The sequence below is a fragment of the Solenopsis invicta genome, chromosome 7 (genome assembly GCF_016802725.1).
Source record: "Solenopsis invicta isolate M01_SB chromosome 7, UNIL_Sinv_3.0, whole genome shotgun sequence".
Classification (NCBI taxonomy): domain Eukaryota; kingdom Metazoa; phylum Arthropoda; class Insecta; order Hymenoptera; family Formicidae; genus Solenopsis; species Solenopsis invicta.
This window is the reverse complement of record NC_052670.1, coordinates 7,906,477-7,922,639: the sequence shown is the minus strand read 5'-3', so window position 1 is coordinate 7,922,639 and position 16,163 is coordinate 7,906,477. Positions and strand designations below refer to the sequence as shown.

Here is a 16,163-nt window from a genome sequence, read left to right as displayed (position 1 = left end):
TCTCTTTTATTTCGATAATCGCAGAAAAATTGGCAATTAATAAATTGTCATCCAAAAATAATACTAATTGCTAAAACTGAATGTTTTTCTAATTGAAATTGCATTAAGATCATCAGTATTCGTTTTCTTCTATTGTTTCAAAATTTTTTCAAGGTTTCCTTGAGCGCTTATTGGATTTTCTAAAATTACCATTAAGACATTTATTTTATAATCGTGTCTTTACTATGGCTGCCCTATGTCTTCTTCCTGGAAAAAAAAACAATAAAATAAATGAACTATCAAAAACTAAATTTAATATAAATTTTTTAAATACCTCCTCGAGATATTTTCTTAATATGAAAAAAAAATTTCAATTTTAAAATCATACAAAATTTATTAACTAATAAAGGTATTAAAAAGCCGAAATTAGCCTATCTAAATTTGTTTGTTTCGGCCTTTTAATAGTTTTATTATTTATCATTATACGAGCAAGAAATCTAATTTTTTTATTAACTAATTTATTAACTAATTTAATTTCAATTGTAATAATTAATAAAATTAATTATAATATAAAAAATTTCAAAATCTCTGTAGAAAAAAATCTATGTATTTAAGAATTAAGCTCAAGGATTAAAAGTTTAGTTCGACGGATTCAATTTCGGTTTCGTTACATAGAATGTGACTCATTTCGCGGCATCACAATCACACGCTAACAAAGTATCGTTGAAAAAGAAATCAAGATTACACATTGAAATGAAAAAGCTCCAATGTCAGTGTTTGATACGTATCAAGCTTACTGCGTAGCTTTCCGAACAAAGAAAATTCTCACAAATAAGATATGTTTTCACCAAACTACTTTATTACGTCTGAAACTTTACTCTTCATGTTGTTAAACATATCTTTAAAAATACTTCTTTTCGTTGTAAAAATATTGTGCTCAATTATTGTTTAAATATGTTAAATATAGTTTTCTTTATGAATAATACATAAAAAGTTAAAAAAAGGACGTGAAATAAATGGAGAAGAAGAAGAAAATCGTGATACTAAACTTTGAGTCAGAGCACTTGTAGAAATGTGAAGATGCGTCCGTGCATACGGAAAACCGCATCCGGTTTTTCCGAGTGTATGTGCAAAATTTGTTCACTCAAACTGACGTGCGAAATGAAGATCGATAATACTATGTAAACTACGTTGCGTCAGGGCAAATTGCCCACTGCGCCATTCCATTATCTATGCTAAAACATAACACATAATTTTATTTCTTTATTCAGTACATTTATTATATACATACTATTCAAAATTGAAATATTAAGTGAATTGAAATATTATAAATTGAGTGTTTCCTCATCATATTTTTTCGTTGATATTATTTTGTAAAAATAAAACTGACTCACAGAATAATTCAAGGCGTGTAATAAATATTTACTGTTTTTATCACGTGCTATACACAGAAAAGTGTCATTCTAGTGCTAAAAAAAAACTCAATTTTAGTTTTCTTCTGTTAAGTAATTTATTTTCACAAAGAATATTTTTTAATAATAGTTAAAATACCCTTATCATTTATTTACTTGAAATAAGCAATATTTACTTAAAATAAACTTTGTGTAAAGAAAAATACATACTATAAATTACTTATGTGAATTAACTAAATATTATTTGTTTCAAATGTTTCAGAAGTTCATGTATCCGCAAATCTATTATAAGTTTATCATAAGTATCTTGATTTCTAATAACCTAATACTTCAATCAAGAATATTAAATAACTGTGCGTAACAAAAATTTGTTTATTATTTTGACTTTTTTTCGATAAAATTTTATAATATTTTTTGAAAGAACATAAATCCTTTTCTTAAATATTTAATAACAAGTTTTTCTAAAATTTATGATGAGTATATTTTAAAATAACTATCAAGAAATATTTCTTGTTAAAGATAAGAGTTATTTGTTAAAAAAGAAAAATTAAATCAATTAATCGCTTTTCTTAATATTCTGTGTAGTTTATTATGCGCAATTTAGTGTAATATTTGGGAAATAGTAGCAAAGACGTGCGTCACTATTTCGTTGTAATGGTGAATTATCACGCGAATGTCCAGAGGAATTTGCCAAATCGCTAAAAGCGCGACCGTGTCTCGCGGTACAAAGCGACGCGAGTACGCAGTCACGTTTAATTTTGGCTAAGATTGCGAAGAAGGGAGAAATCGACTGCCTTTAGATGTCTTTCGCGAATCTCTTGACAAGCCATTTTTTTCTTATTTTAAAAATAAATTATTTTTATAAAAGTTGTGTTTTTATTTTTTGTCAAACGAAAACATCAGTGACGTATGTGCGGCCCGTTGGAATATAAAATACTTTCATTTGATCTTGCCTTCGCTTTTATCTTCATCTCGTTGATTCTTATTTAAATGTTGTCTTGTTCGTAATTGAAGTTTCGCATATTTCTTGAAGGGGACAAAAAACAACAAAGGCGAGCTGGTAAAACGAATTTCGCCACTGTCTGCAACCCCACTCGAGCGCTTCGTCTTCCTCTGCGATAGAGGACTTTGCTCTCCATTCATTGTGAAGCTTAGTGCTCAACAGGGACAAAATGTTTATACGGTTCCGCGGTATGTTTGGCCGGCTGCCAGAGGATACTGCGCGTACGTTTTGCCGACGAAAATAGACAGCCACGGACTAAAATCCCCCATGACTTCTCTTTCGTCGTTTTCGCCTCTCCGTGCGACGTGGGGCATGAAATGACGAAGACCAGAGCGGGGGAGGAGCCGAGACTGCGTGGATCCGATATCTGTGGTATTAGTTCAATATTCTTGAATTCTTAGATATAAATTTGAAATTTTCTATATTCTTAAATCTCGGAATTTTTTTGTAGATTCTTAAATATTTCGAATTTTATCTATGTTAGGATAAATCAATTTTAATGTATCTCAAAGTCTTCAGATTGCCGAGGCTTTAAATTTCTCGTCCTTGAAAATTTTGAACTAGATATTTAAATCCCCCCTATTTTTCAATTATTTATACATTCGTAGATTAGATATTCTTCAATCACTTAAATATTTTAGATTGCTATTTTACTTTGATTTTTTGATTGCACACATCGGCATTAGATTCGTAAACCTCTCAACATCTATCGGCACGTTGATAGGTGTACGAGCAGAAGAAACCAAGTGTCTTCTGCATTGGCTGGCTGGCTGGCTTCCGCTCTCGTCTCTTTTCTTTTTTAACGAAGAAGAAACGCCAGGGGGAGACTGCCGAGGGAGGAGACACCTTGGCTCGCACCCTCGCCAAGCAGCGTACGTTGGCCCTGCGGCATCGTCGCCGTTGACGTCTCTCCGTTCTTTGTAACAGGGCGACCGCGTGTTCTCTCTCTACTGCGTCTTCGGTTTTCGGTGTTTACCGGGAAATCGTCTACGCGAGTAGCGATGATTTCACAAAGATGGCCGGGTGTATGGCAAGTACGTGCCTTCCTTGACGTTCTTGTGTCATTTCCATCGTGCATTTTCTTCATTTTTCTTTAAATAAAAAATTCATACGTAATCATAACTTTGCAGATTAAATTGCGTCCTTGCGATTATTTCTTTATTCGTAAGAATTATAAATTTCTATCAATGTAGATTAACTTTAATCTCGGTTTAACTTATTCTTTATCTTTTCTCAATTCTCAAAACCTAATAAAAAGATAAAAAATAAATTAAACCAATTACAGTTAATCTCTATATATTGGTAGAAGTAAACATAAATCAAATTAATTTTTTTTTCAACATTGCGGGATAAACTTCAGATAAAAATTGTTGAAAACTTAAGAGAAGAATACAAATAAATATACATAAATACAACCAATACAAGTCGACAGGAAAGACTTGATACATTCATCTTCATCAAGGTCGTGCCAGATCGCGACAAAAATGTCGTTCGCATTCGTGACGCGCGTTTATGCGACCTTGATTTTCGCGAATGTCTATTTTTCATCTTGGAATTTCCCCGCGGTGCGAACAACACGATCCGACGACGCGGGCCGTTCTGTCTCAGTGACTTTTATTGCGACTTCTGTGTATCTCTTCAACAACGCAGGACTCTTTCGCAGCACGTGCGCTCTTATACGAGGGTGACTCCAAAAAGTAAAGCTACGAAAGCGCAAACAAAGCAGTTTGTAACGGCGCATAACGTGTTCATTAGACGCATGGAACTCGATACTTCCGGTAAACTTGCAATTGTTAATACTTTTCGGTATGTATCTTGCTCTGTTACTCGCTCGCTTCTGAAATGATAGAACTTTTAGTAAAGAATACAATTATAAATAAATACAATAAATTTCAAATAGCAAAACAGCGTTAGAAGATTTACAATAAATTCTATTTTAAATAATGATAAGATATATGATCAGTGTAAAAAGTAATTTCCAAATAAGAATTTCAATTAGGAATCTAGTGGTTTTACAAATGTATGCAATTGCATTTTCAAGTGTCAAAAGATAGGAGGTACATGTAATAGGATTATTATAAAGTGTGAGATTTACGATGATTAACAATCTATATTCACCTTTATGATCACTTTATATAATAACAATGAGCGATAATACATCGGTTTGCAATCGCGAAACGCGCAACATCTTAAATTACGGCCACACAAAAATGCTTATGGATGGATTTCGCTAATACGAAGCTGATTCGTATGTCTGTTAAATGCATTGTGAACAATTAAGTTAAATACAGTCAAAATTTGCATAGCTTTTTCACATTGTCGTTATATCAATATCGTTGATTTAGGCCAAAGCGGTAAAATTCTTTGATTATAGATTTAACAGTCAAAGATCTGCATTCATTCAGCGCATTTAAGCGTTACACGTGCCATCCAATTGCCATCAACAGGCCTAAGTCAAATGCATTTTTTACGTAAATAGAGATGGGAATCGCAGAATCATATCTAATGCTATATGTATAACGCCAATTTTTTCGTTTCCAGCTTCCTCAATATCGTAAACTGACGTAAACATACCCTTTCTTCGTTCTTAATGTGTAAACATTTATGTTAATGTCTTTTTTGGTATAATTGTTCCAGTTTATAGATATGTTCTGTGTTGAGGTTCAAGTTATTTGGCACCATCTGCGATTCTTAAATAAAATACTGAAAAACGTCGAGTCATGGCATCTGTTTTCGTTTCTTTTGTACGATTATAATTCGAAAATGAGTTATTTTCTAAATAAATATCATAAAGAGTAAAATGTAATGTAATTTAAAAAAAAAAAACATAGCAATATAAATATTAAAATCATTTTTGTCAAACATTTTTTTTTAATCAGTTAAGATCGCAAATTGGTTTAATAGCTTTGTCAAAAGAGATGTAAAGTCTGAAAATGTTATTAGAAACGTGCAAGATATCCTCTTATCACACGTATTTTGGCGCAATGCACAACCGTGCACCGTATTCACAACTATCCAGTACAGACCATCACTTACAATCGCGACAGATCATCATCTCAATCTGTAAATAGTTTTATAAATTCGCATGTTATAATATGTTCATCACACATTACATTCTTCGAATCTAATATATATATATATATATATCGCATAAAATTGTTATCAGAGATAAAATGTATTCATTAGGCATTTGAGAAATTGCACGTTTTTACGGAAAGCTTTTTTTAAATAACACATATTGTTATACAAACAAAAGCTCTTCTTGTGTGATTACACCATGCACGTTCCTACACACAATGCAATAATTATCATTATAACAATCTAATACTAATTTTAACGAGTTTGGTGTTTTCTCTTAGAACGATATCTCACCTCTGAGTATTATAGCTACGTATATGTAACGCAAATTATATACTTACGCAAATTGACGAAATTATTAGAAGCCCTCGGACACAAAATTATATTATATGCGTGCATAATTTACGTATGTATTATTACGTGCATAATGCATACGTAGAATTGCGATTAATCTTGTTCAGTGTGAGTAATTGCGTATTCGTTTGTAATTGTTAAATTAAATCCTGTAAATTAAACAAGAGATGTAAAAAATTTAAAGTTAAAATTAAAAAAAAGTGTTTGTTAAAAGAATGTGATTGTTAATATTTATCATTTAAGATTTGCTATTACGCAGTTGAAATTTACTAATATAATAAATTAATAATTATATTTTATCATCTCTATCTTCTTACCGACGCTCGTGTGAATAGTATTAGAGTTCAATCAATTGACTAATGTAGAATAGGCTTTGGAACAGCTATGGCATAATATGCATTCAAAAACACACACACACTTTCTCTCTCTCTCTCTCCTTCTTTGCAACATTATAATATGTACGTATAATATTTATAACGTTACATCAACGTTAAATTTTGGAAAATGTATCGTCACATAACGTTATAATAATGCTACGTAAATAAACGTTTTCTAAAATATCATATATAGTAAATAGTAGAAATGAGAAAGTGAGATACATACATATATAGATATAAAAGATATAATAGTAATTCTGATATTTGCACTGATGGAATGTTTATAAATACTGTTAGACATTTGCTCCCTATTTATCTGTGCATAGTAATATAAATACTTCTGTGCATTTTATACAGCCTGACAGCATTAAAATTTTAATTAATCGAATTACGTCAATATTAAAAAACGGCAATATTAACATCGTAAAATTGATGTAACTTAACGTTAATGTTATCCAGTCGTTGTTCATTACGAAATAAATGGCAAAAGCAAACCATTATTACCTCATTTTCGAATATCGCTACATTTTCCACTTTTTATAGAGAAAGGGGGAAATGCAATTTTTTTAAAGCTACCGCGTTTATTGAATGCGTTTCTGTTAAGATTCCTTGCTGGCTTGTGGTCGATCCACCGCCTCCTGTGCATGTTGCAAGCCGGCGCAGTAGTGCAGAAGTAACACACTGAGTGCCTGTACTCGCAAGTCGCTCTGCGCGATCAGTTTCATGCTGTCCGCGTCTCCGTTCTGGGACAGTTCCAATCTTGAGGTAGTTTCGGCATCTAACGCGTTTTTCAATTTTCCCATCTACAAAAAAGAAAACAAATCCCTTTAATATCTCATTACATTTATATTCAATATACAAGTCAAGGAAAAATTTTTATGAATCACAGGATCCTTTGATCGGGAAATCCTTGAATTTCTGAATACTTTAATTCAGTAATCCATGGATTTCGAGATTCGTAAGATGATTTTATCTGCTTCAAAATTACTTGTACGTAAAAAAAACTTGTACCAAGAACGTACCATGATGTTGATCTTCTCGACGCGTTCCTGCGGCTCCAAGTATTTGTACAAGAATTTACCGGTGTCCCTGGCCCTCGACATAAGACCATCGTCTAAGTCGCCGGCCATAAGTGGAGTTGCAACACTTGGCTCAGCACCCTCCAAGAGGTCAGGACTTATTCCCAGACCTCCAGCCAATGAACTCTAAACGTTTCAACAATTCGATCAGACCGATTAATGCGATCTCTGTGAGGGGCATCCTCGTTCGATGTTATGTCGATTCGATAAGTGAAACATAATCAAGCGGTCGAGCCGATCATGAGTGTGGATTGCATTGATCTTCCTATATCTATATGATCACCGTGTGTAAGCTTGCCTCCAATGTTAAGGTGCAATTGCAATCAGTGCCGTGATCAGCGCTCATCATGTTGTTGAAAATCCTCGTCAATGAGAAAACTTGTTTGGGCAGTAGTTTGGGCAAGCAATAAAAACATCTTATAAAAATAATAATCTGTAGACGACAGTGACTAATCACTGAACATTCATGAGGGATAAAATATCTATGATTTATAAAAAAATATTATGGTTAATTGGATTAAAATTGCCTCAAATATCATTAGTATGCACAGTTATCAATCGCTTTATTTTGTATTCCTATGAGTTAAATATCTTCGATGGCGATTGTGAGGCATGATTGATGAAGGAATGATTAAAGCGAATAAACATATAAGCATGAGAACTGCAAAGATAAAATCTTGCAAAGAGTAAACTTGTTTCTTTTTGTTTTGGTTTGAGAAGACGTGGAAGAAAATGAAGCGGAGAAGGTTTGATACTCTAGCAAGAAAACTATTGTGATAACGAAAACCGCATAATAATTCACTGTCAAATAAGTTTACAAACAAAAGAACATTTTATTGAAATTGCCATAGTTTCTTGGTCATTTAAGATTTAATGCATTTTGAATAAATTTTAAAAATAAAAAAGATAATATTTATTGAAAATAGACCAATTTAAGAATTTAATCTATTTACAAAATATTATGTTTCAATAGATTTTAATATATTTTCTAATGAAAAGTAATAAAAAGTAAATTTATACTCGGATTGTAACTTCCTTGAATTTTTCTATACTATTTTCTACTCATTAGGATTGCGATGCTAATGAATAAAAACCTGTTTAAAATTTTTTTATTGAGCACATACGATCCTTCTCCGCTCCGAGCGAACAAATGTGTGTTGTTATTCTACCTTGCGGGATGCACAGGGACTTGGAGGGAGACTTCGAGATGCCAGACCAATACCGGAAGCCGGTGGGGCCAAGCAACTGGTACTTCCAGCCTTCTTCAGGCCCATTAGAGTGTTAGCTATACTAGCCTTCATGGCCATCATACTTGCGCCCTGATTAATCGATCAATGGATTTCAAATAGATTAATACCTTTTCACCATTCACGGTAACAAATTATCCGCAAAATAACAAATCAAAAGTGCAAAACTGATCGCGCTATTTTCGTCATATATCGATAAAGCATAGAGTCTACGGAGTTTCAAAATGTTGATATATTTGTCGAATTATTGCTAGCAAAATTCTGAAACACTTAGAAATGAAATGTAAGTAAATACAGATATCTGTGTTGAAAATTAAATTTAAAAAATATATATTTAGAATAATAATTTTGAAATTTATTTTGACAAATACTCAAATATATCATATATCTATATGTGGACCATATACTTTATTGAAATTTATCAAAAAAACTGGATTTACATGAGAAAGGAAATTAAACTGATTTATCTACTATGTGTATGTGTAATTCATTGAGAACAAAGGCAAGGTCAAGGTGCAAGCTTTATAAAGAACCTTCACCTCCCCGTGCATATGTTCATTTCATTTTATTGCCAACAACAGAATGCAAGTCACGCTTAACAATTTTTGCTATCTATATACAAAATATCAAGATAAATGCATTTGAAGACACACGTGAGATATCTGAAAATCGTATAGTCCCTTAACCATGTGACATGTCATTAAGCGCTCCTGTATCATCGATATGTAATAATGATAGCTACTTATTGATCTGTCCGCGTGATCAGTAACGGGATTTTGTACTCTCTTAAAGATAGTGTCGATATCGTTACACTGTCAATGCGTAGATATTTTATGATATAAAAAACTTGCGCACCGGCTATACGTGTAATGATACCAAATTGTCGTTAAGGATTATAAAATCCCTCTACGTACAGTATTTAAAATGTCAACCAAATGAATATCACATAAAAGATTCTCTCAACTCGATGAAAAAGTAATAAATAAATAAATAAAAACAGGACATGTTCAAAATACGGAAGAAGTTCACTATGTATTGCTATATCTAAAAATACTTTTTTAAATATATATATAATAAATATTATAAATATAAATATCCCGTTTTTTAAAGATTTTTATATTGTACATTACGTAACATATAATATAAAAATCTTTATAAAAAAATATTATATATTTTTATATTATTTTTAAATGTTCCCTATTTACATTAATAAGATATGAACATTAGGCAATATCTAAATTATAAAAAACGTAGAGTGATTCCTAAAAAACTGATAATTTATGAAGCACTTGCAAAATGGAGCACTTCATGATAAAACATTGCGATGCGATTATAAATTGCATATTTATGTAAACATAAAGAAACATTGCAGTATATAAATTATAATACAAATATACAAAATAATATTACTACTATTATTTAATTAGCCATAAGATTTGCAGCATCGGACTAGAAGATAAAATACTGTATTGTTTTCAACTTGGTATTAAAAAACATTAGCATGATAAATTTGCTCTAAAAAAGATAAAAAAATGTTTTCTAGATGCGAATATTGGAGATTAAAGATTTTCCTTTTCCGTCCGAATCTGCTGTTCCATATAAAAGCATCATATGTCGCAGTGTAATTCGAAACGATTAATTACGCTCGCGGGTAACAAAATGCCCTAAGGTTCTAAGTCTTGAGTACCTGTACGTTATCTTCACATCCTGTCAGAGAGATCTCCGGATTAGAAATATCCCCGACGTTTAGCTCGATCTCGTCGGCCTCTAGCGCCAGGGTTGCTAGACTCTCCGCGCCACAAGTGCCGGATGCTTGACAACGCGCCTCGCACTTTTTGTGACACACCATGCCGCAGTCTCGACACTGCACCGCGTCCTTTAACCAAATCTGCACAGGAAGTAATAATCGCCAAATAGAAGTAAAATGAAAGTAAAATAAATCAAATTTTTATAAAATAAAATGTTAAACAATAATAATTTAAATTAAACTGCTTTAATAAATCACACAGATAAATAGAGAAGTGCATAGTCAAAACTGTTTTAATTTATTAAACAAGAAATCTTGTTTAATAATAATGGTTTACGTGTAAATTATATATACAATATTATTAGGCAAAGAGATTCAGTTTTAACTGTAATTAGCATTTTTCAATTTATATGAAAAGTGCTACTTTAAAAACATAACTTATATAATAATATATCTCATAATATACTCTCTTGTTATTATAATAATATATCTTACATTCCACAAGTTTCTCTCTCTCTCTTTTGATATCACAAATTTTTACATTGCAAAGATACGCATTTTTATTAATCTTTATTTCATTTGCAATTCAACAAACTATGAATTATTGATTTGTAATGCTGTACCTTCTTCGTGCAAAAGTCGCAGTGTGTCGCCCTATGAAAGTGCGTCCTGATGAAATCATGCATTTTCTTATCGGCAACCTCTTCATTTGGAATTGATTGAATTTTGGCAGTTTCTGCGTTCTCTTTTTTCCCAAGATCATTGACCGCTTGATCACTCGAGCGACAAGATTCCCATACATACGATAACAAAATATCGCCGTAACAGAGCGTTGGATCGAATCCCGAGTAACCTTGCAGTCTTACGTAGGATGTCGCTAAAGAAGCTTTAAAAGAAATTCTATAATTAATTCTTTGAACTTATTTCTGATAAATTCTTTCGAGAACTGAGGAAATCCAATGGAATTCCGACACGAGAAATTTATTTCTTTATTATCAGTCAATTCTACTTAATGAATTTATCAAAATAATTGTTTATTATATATATTGCAATAAATAGATCATTAAAAAAACAAGAAAAAAACAAATCATTTTCGAAACCTACCACTTTCTGGAGGCAACAAAGCGTGACATTTTAGGTAATGCCCAGTTGTAGAAGTGCAACACTGCGCCAAGATTAATTTCACAGGCGCGTTTATGTAGCCTAACAATTTTGGCGATGTTTCACCGCCCTTCACACGGCCCCATACACCCACGTTCAAATATTGCAACTCAGAATCGATACGGAAACTCTTGGTCTCTTCGAAGGTGATAAGAGAGGCGTATGGTTTCTCTTTCGTATTGTGGTATAGATCGACGATGTTGGACATGCTACTGTCATCCGGAAGATAAAACTGAACATTGCTGGACGCCGATGACGTAGAGATCGTCGAGATTCGTCGAGACGGCGTAGTGTCAGGCGTCTGGGCGACTTCTTCCATCTGAATACTACTCTTTCTTCTCTTGAATAGTCTACTGGCTTCTGAACGGGTGTCCGCGAGATCAGTGTCGGAATCTCGTAGATCAGAGAACTTGATCTGCCCCTCAAATTTCATTTTTCCAGAGTCTTCCGCGCTCGGACTATCCAGCCTGCCTGCGGAATCGCTTTTCGATGCCTTTCTTTCCGTGAAAGGTATTCTTTCGTTATCCGTTTTCTGTCCTTTTTCGCTTGAATCCGTCTTCGAATACCGCCGCTCTACCCTGATAATAAAACGTCGCTGTACAGCAGATTTGACAAATTTCGCTACTTGGTTCATGCTTGACACCTTCTTCCCGTCCACCGCTGCCAAAATGTCGCCCTTCTTCATCTCAGCGATCGCTGCCGGACTGCCGGTCACTATGGTTTCGACTATTACGCACATCTGGCCAATCTCCGGCACGACTTCCTGTTTGAACACTACTCCCAATTGTTGAGAGCCCGTCTTACTGATGATCAAGTCTAGCACCATATATGGGACGCCACTGTACTGTGTCAAGTAAATCCACGGCGTGGAATCCATGCTCATGGTGCAGTACACCTCTATCTGTGACACGTCTTCGCCACTGTTGAGAACAATAGGTGCAAGATTTAATCTGCTGATTTCCAATAGTACGACCTCCAAGTATCCTGGAGTGAGTTGAGTACTGGCAACCTGAACAAATATAGACCGATATATTGTAGGAAAATAAATCAAAATTAATTGCAGAAACTAATCTTCACGTCTTGTATTGAAATTTTCGCAAATGTGCACGAGTGAATTAATACTAGAAATAAATTTAAAGGAAGCGGAAATCTTACCTCTGAGAGATCTACGGCCTCGTCGTTCAATCTTCGGAAAAACGGCTTGTAACGCATTTTGTAACGAGGTAGAGTATGCTTCCGCTTCACCGCCCTCCTAATCTGACTGGTGATAATTGAGATTATTTGCGGCTGTAACTGACGGCCCTGGAACTGCGATTGCACTTCCAACTCTAAGATCGGATCTGAGTAAAAGCTCAATGACCAATGTGTGTACGGTACGCGAGTAAACTGTAGTCTAGCTTTACCACTGATACGCTTCACTGTAAAAATTGATTACATATGTGTAACATAATATCTATTTCCTTATTTCTTTTTAATGTAATATGTATAATACCTTGCAACGCCATGTAAGCTGTTTTGCCAAGCACCATCTTAACATCTATAGACAATTGAAAGTTTCCTGAGTAATGTAAATCTAAGGCCAAATCCAGAAACTCTAGCAAACCCGTATCAGCGTCAATTTTTGAATCGGCTACTTCCAAACCCTTTATCGTCGGAAATTGCGTACCTAGGTCCAAGTCTCTCAACTGCAAACAGTTACAGAAAATTTATTACACAAAAAACATTTTATTATATCGCTTCAAAATTATTTTGGAAAAATAAATTTGAAATATCTTACTTTCACACTGTCCAACAGCTTGGCGGTGGTCGACTGCGTCAGAAGCTCCTTGAACTCGTTATTTAATTTTCTATAAAGCCACAGACGCACTCGCTCGGCGTTCCGCAACTCGTTGAAAAGAAACTGCAGCGTAAGATTTATCGCCAGATTCTCGTTGCCCTGGGACATTGCCTGGCGGGACATACTATTGTTGGAGCTCGCCCGTTCCTCTTGCAACTGCTCCACCAGCTCCTTAGGTAACTGCGCTTTGCCATGTTGCAGCTGCCTCTCTGGCAGAGCAACCTGTGGTCCCGAATCCAAATATCTCTTGAACAGGTAGAACTGCAACGTCAGGGTACATATTACACCGCAGATGAATGTAAAGACGGCCACCAGAACCAGTTGCAAACTGTCCATATTAAATTCACTGCTGTTGAGAATGCAGTCTCTCCCTTGAGTATCGAAATGCGATACACAATGCAAACGATTGATGTGAGAGATTATAACGTTAATAACATTGCACTGTGCATACGTGAAAGACAATTTCCAATGTCCATATTAAAGGTGAAAGTCGGTGAGAAAACAATTTCTTCTCTGATGAATATCAATAATGGGACATACTGGAGCACACACTATTACATATTATCACACTGAGTGCACGTGATGAGAAAGCTCCAAGTATACATATTAGAGCCACAATTGTCAAAAATCCAGTCTCTTCTCCATGAGGATCGGCGAATTCCAACAAAAAAACAGGCTGTAGAAAGAATTATGCAAATTATAAAGCGTATAAAAGCGAGAAGGATCTACACATTATATAACCGTATACGGATTATTATATGTAAAAAAATTCAATTTATTATTAATTTATTATTAAAGTTATATGGAAAAATATTTTTTTTTTATTTTCAATTAAAAACAATTTTTCAAATTGTGTTAATTGCAATAGAAATTCACTTTTGCTACTGTCTGAAAAAAATTCTATTGTGCTCAAACGGAAAAAAAGGTGTCACACAATTTGTTATTATCGCTACATCAGGAGCAGGTAGAGAAAGAGAAGGAGGAAAAAGACACTTCTAATCGTTTTAGAGGAGAAATCGATTTTCAGCTGTTATGATATTGTTGTGCTACTACCTAAAGTTGCATTAGGAACTTTCGGTATGCGGCCGAACGTCACCACCTCGCGCTCGACGCATCGCGCTGCACATGGATCAGGCCCCGCGGTCTTTTTCACGGCTCGACAGGTATTCGGAGCACTTTCACTCGTCGACCGCGGATCAGCTGAACGGTACGCGCGCGCGCGCGCGCGCGTCACACGCGCGCAGAATGAGCTCCGCGTTGCTGCGCCGCACGCCGCAACCGGGGAAACGGTGACGTTCAATAACAAGTCTACAAACAGCAGCCAGCTCTCGTAATAGAATTAACAAACTTGAGGTTTGTTCGTGTCGCATGCTCCACAACATACTCCAACCAGAGAGGAACCTGAGAGCGGCCACGGCGGCCTTTTTCCTATAACGCTTCGAAACTCCCGTACACTAGTGACGCACATCTATTCTGGTCAGAATAGGAACTACGTAACACATCCATTTTGCAACCCGCTGTTAAAAACAGTGTGGATGTTAGCACGGACAACAACCCACATCCACCTCTCGAGAAATGGATGTAGGTTGTTGTCCGTGCTAACATCCATTTTGCTGCAAATAAAATCTGACGCGTATCGCGTATGTTGCATCCAGAACAGGGGTCGAAAATGTGCACAAATGATTAATTACGTCTACTTTCGCGTAATTTTTTATTTATTATAGTCTGAATTATTTACATTAACATTGATATTAATACATATCAATACATTTATGCCCATATTTTGCACAATCATATTTTTACTTAAAAAAGATGTTTAATAGTAACAGAGAGAATTTGGTTCTTTAATAAAGAAACATTCATTTTACGCAGTACTTAAAAAATAATTGTAATTAACATCGCATCATATGATGAAGAAGAAATAAATGTCTTTCCACGAAAAAATATACCATCTTTTTATTTTTTCATAATTCTTTATTATTTAAATGTCTTCAAATTTTTGAAAAAATTAGCTTTTTAATTTTTTTAAATCTTGACGCAACTCTCTCTCTCTCTCACTCTTCCTCTCTTTCTCTTTTAACGTGATTGTCCTTTAATTGTTTAGGCCTTCAGTTAGAGAGAGAAAGCATCGCGGTGATAGACATGGAGCAAGCGGCGATGTCATCTCTATGGATACCCTCCTCTTCACTCCCCTCTCGATAATTCACGTTTACAGTGCTACGTTTAGGCCGTAAAATTCAGAAAGAGGATTTCGGACGATTTCTGCGCAGGGACGTAGAGAGACTAGAAAGCGCCCACTCTTTTTTTATTATGTTACAATGGCATATACATGCATACGCATGATTTACAAATGACAATACGCGCGATTAATATGGCACAATAAATAATAATAATAATAATAATAATAATGTAATAAAAATCAATGAAATATATGGATACTTGAGTATTATTTTTATTCTCTAACTTACAAACGTGAAGATTATTGATCTGATTTTAATACAACCTTTCAACAGTTTTTACGAAATATCACGTAAAGATTAATCAAAACTTTACAAAAAAAAATTAATTAAGAATTATATAATAATATACGATATAAGGTAATAAAGTGTTAATCAGTAAAGTAACGGATTTTAATCAAATTCTTCGATATTAATCGATGGCAATTGTGGAAATGATGGAAATGGGATGGAAATATTGGAATGAATGCAATGATGTTAATGGAATGGCAATAATGGAAATGATGACAATGACAATATATATAGCCTGACGGCAATGACGGCAATGGTGGAAATGATGGCAATTATGACAATGTTCTCGATGTTAATGATGGCAATGGAATGGCAATATGGAAATGGAAATCGCACAATGAAATGAATGCAATGATGGAAA

The 16,163-nt window shown here is 34.3% G+C and overlaps 1 protein-coding gene and 1 long non-coding RNA gene across 4 annotated transcripts; one reads left to right on the top strand and one right to left on the bottom strand.

Annotated features, from left to right (window-relative positions):
- Positions 1 to 2,191: 2,191 nt before the first annotated feature.
- LOC113005373 lies at positions 2,192 to 4,969 on the top strand. Its single transcript, XR_003269455.2, has 2 exons — positions 2,192 to 2,766; positions 3,119 to 4,969. It is a non-coding gene; the product is annotated as an uncharacterized LOC113005373 (long non-coding RNA).
- Positions 4,508 to 14,532, bottom strand: LOC105201628 (PDZ domain-containing protein 8). 3 transcript variants are annotated; one of them, XM_011169708.3, is made up of 10 exons: positions 14,328 to 14,532; positions 13,215 to 13,950; positions 12,930 to 13,122; positions 12,593 to 12,855; positions 11,381 to 12,446; positions 10,900 to 11,162; positions 10,217 to 10,417; positions 8,452 to 8,601; positions 7,226 to 7,408; positions 6,803 to 7,006 (listed from the first exon to the last, which is right to left on the bottom strand). In XM_011169708.3, exons 2-10 carry the CDS (start codon positions 13,608 to 13,610, stop codon positions 6,803 to 6,805), a joined length of 2,919 nt encoding a protein of 972 aa, XP_011168010.1. In that variant the 5' UTR covers positions 13,611 to 13,950; positions 14,328 to 14,532. The 3 variants fall into 3 exon arrangements, with proteins under 3 accessions (XP_011168011.1, XP_039307555.1, XP_011168010.1); XM_011169709.3 differs by lacking the exon at positions 8,452 to 8,601 and having other exon boundaries at positions 4,508 to 7,006; positions 14,328 to 14,530; XM_039451621.1 differs by lacking the exon at positions 14,328 to 14,532 and having other exon boundaries at positions 4,508 to 7,006; positions 13,215 to 13,610.
- Positions 14,533 to 16,163: the final 1,631 nt, after the last annotated feature.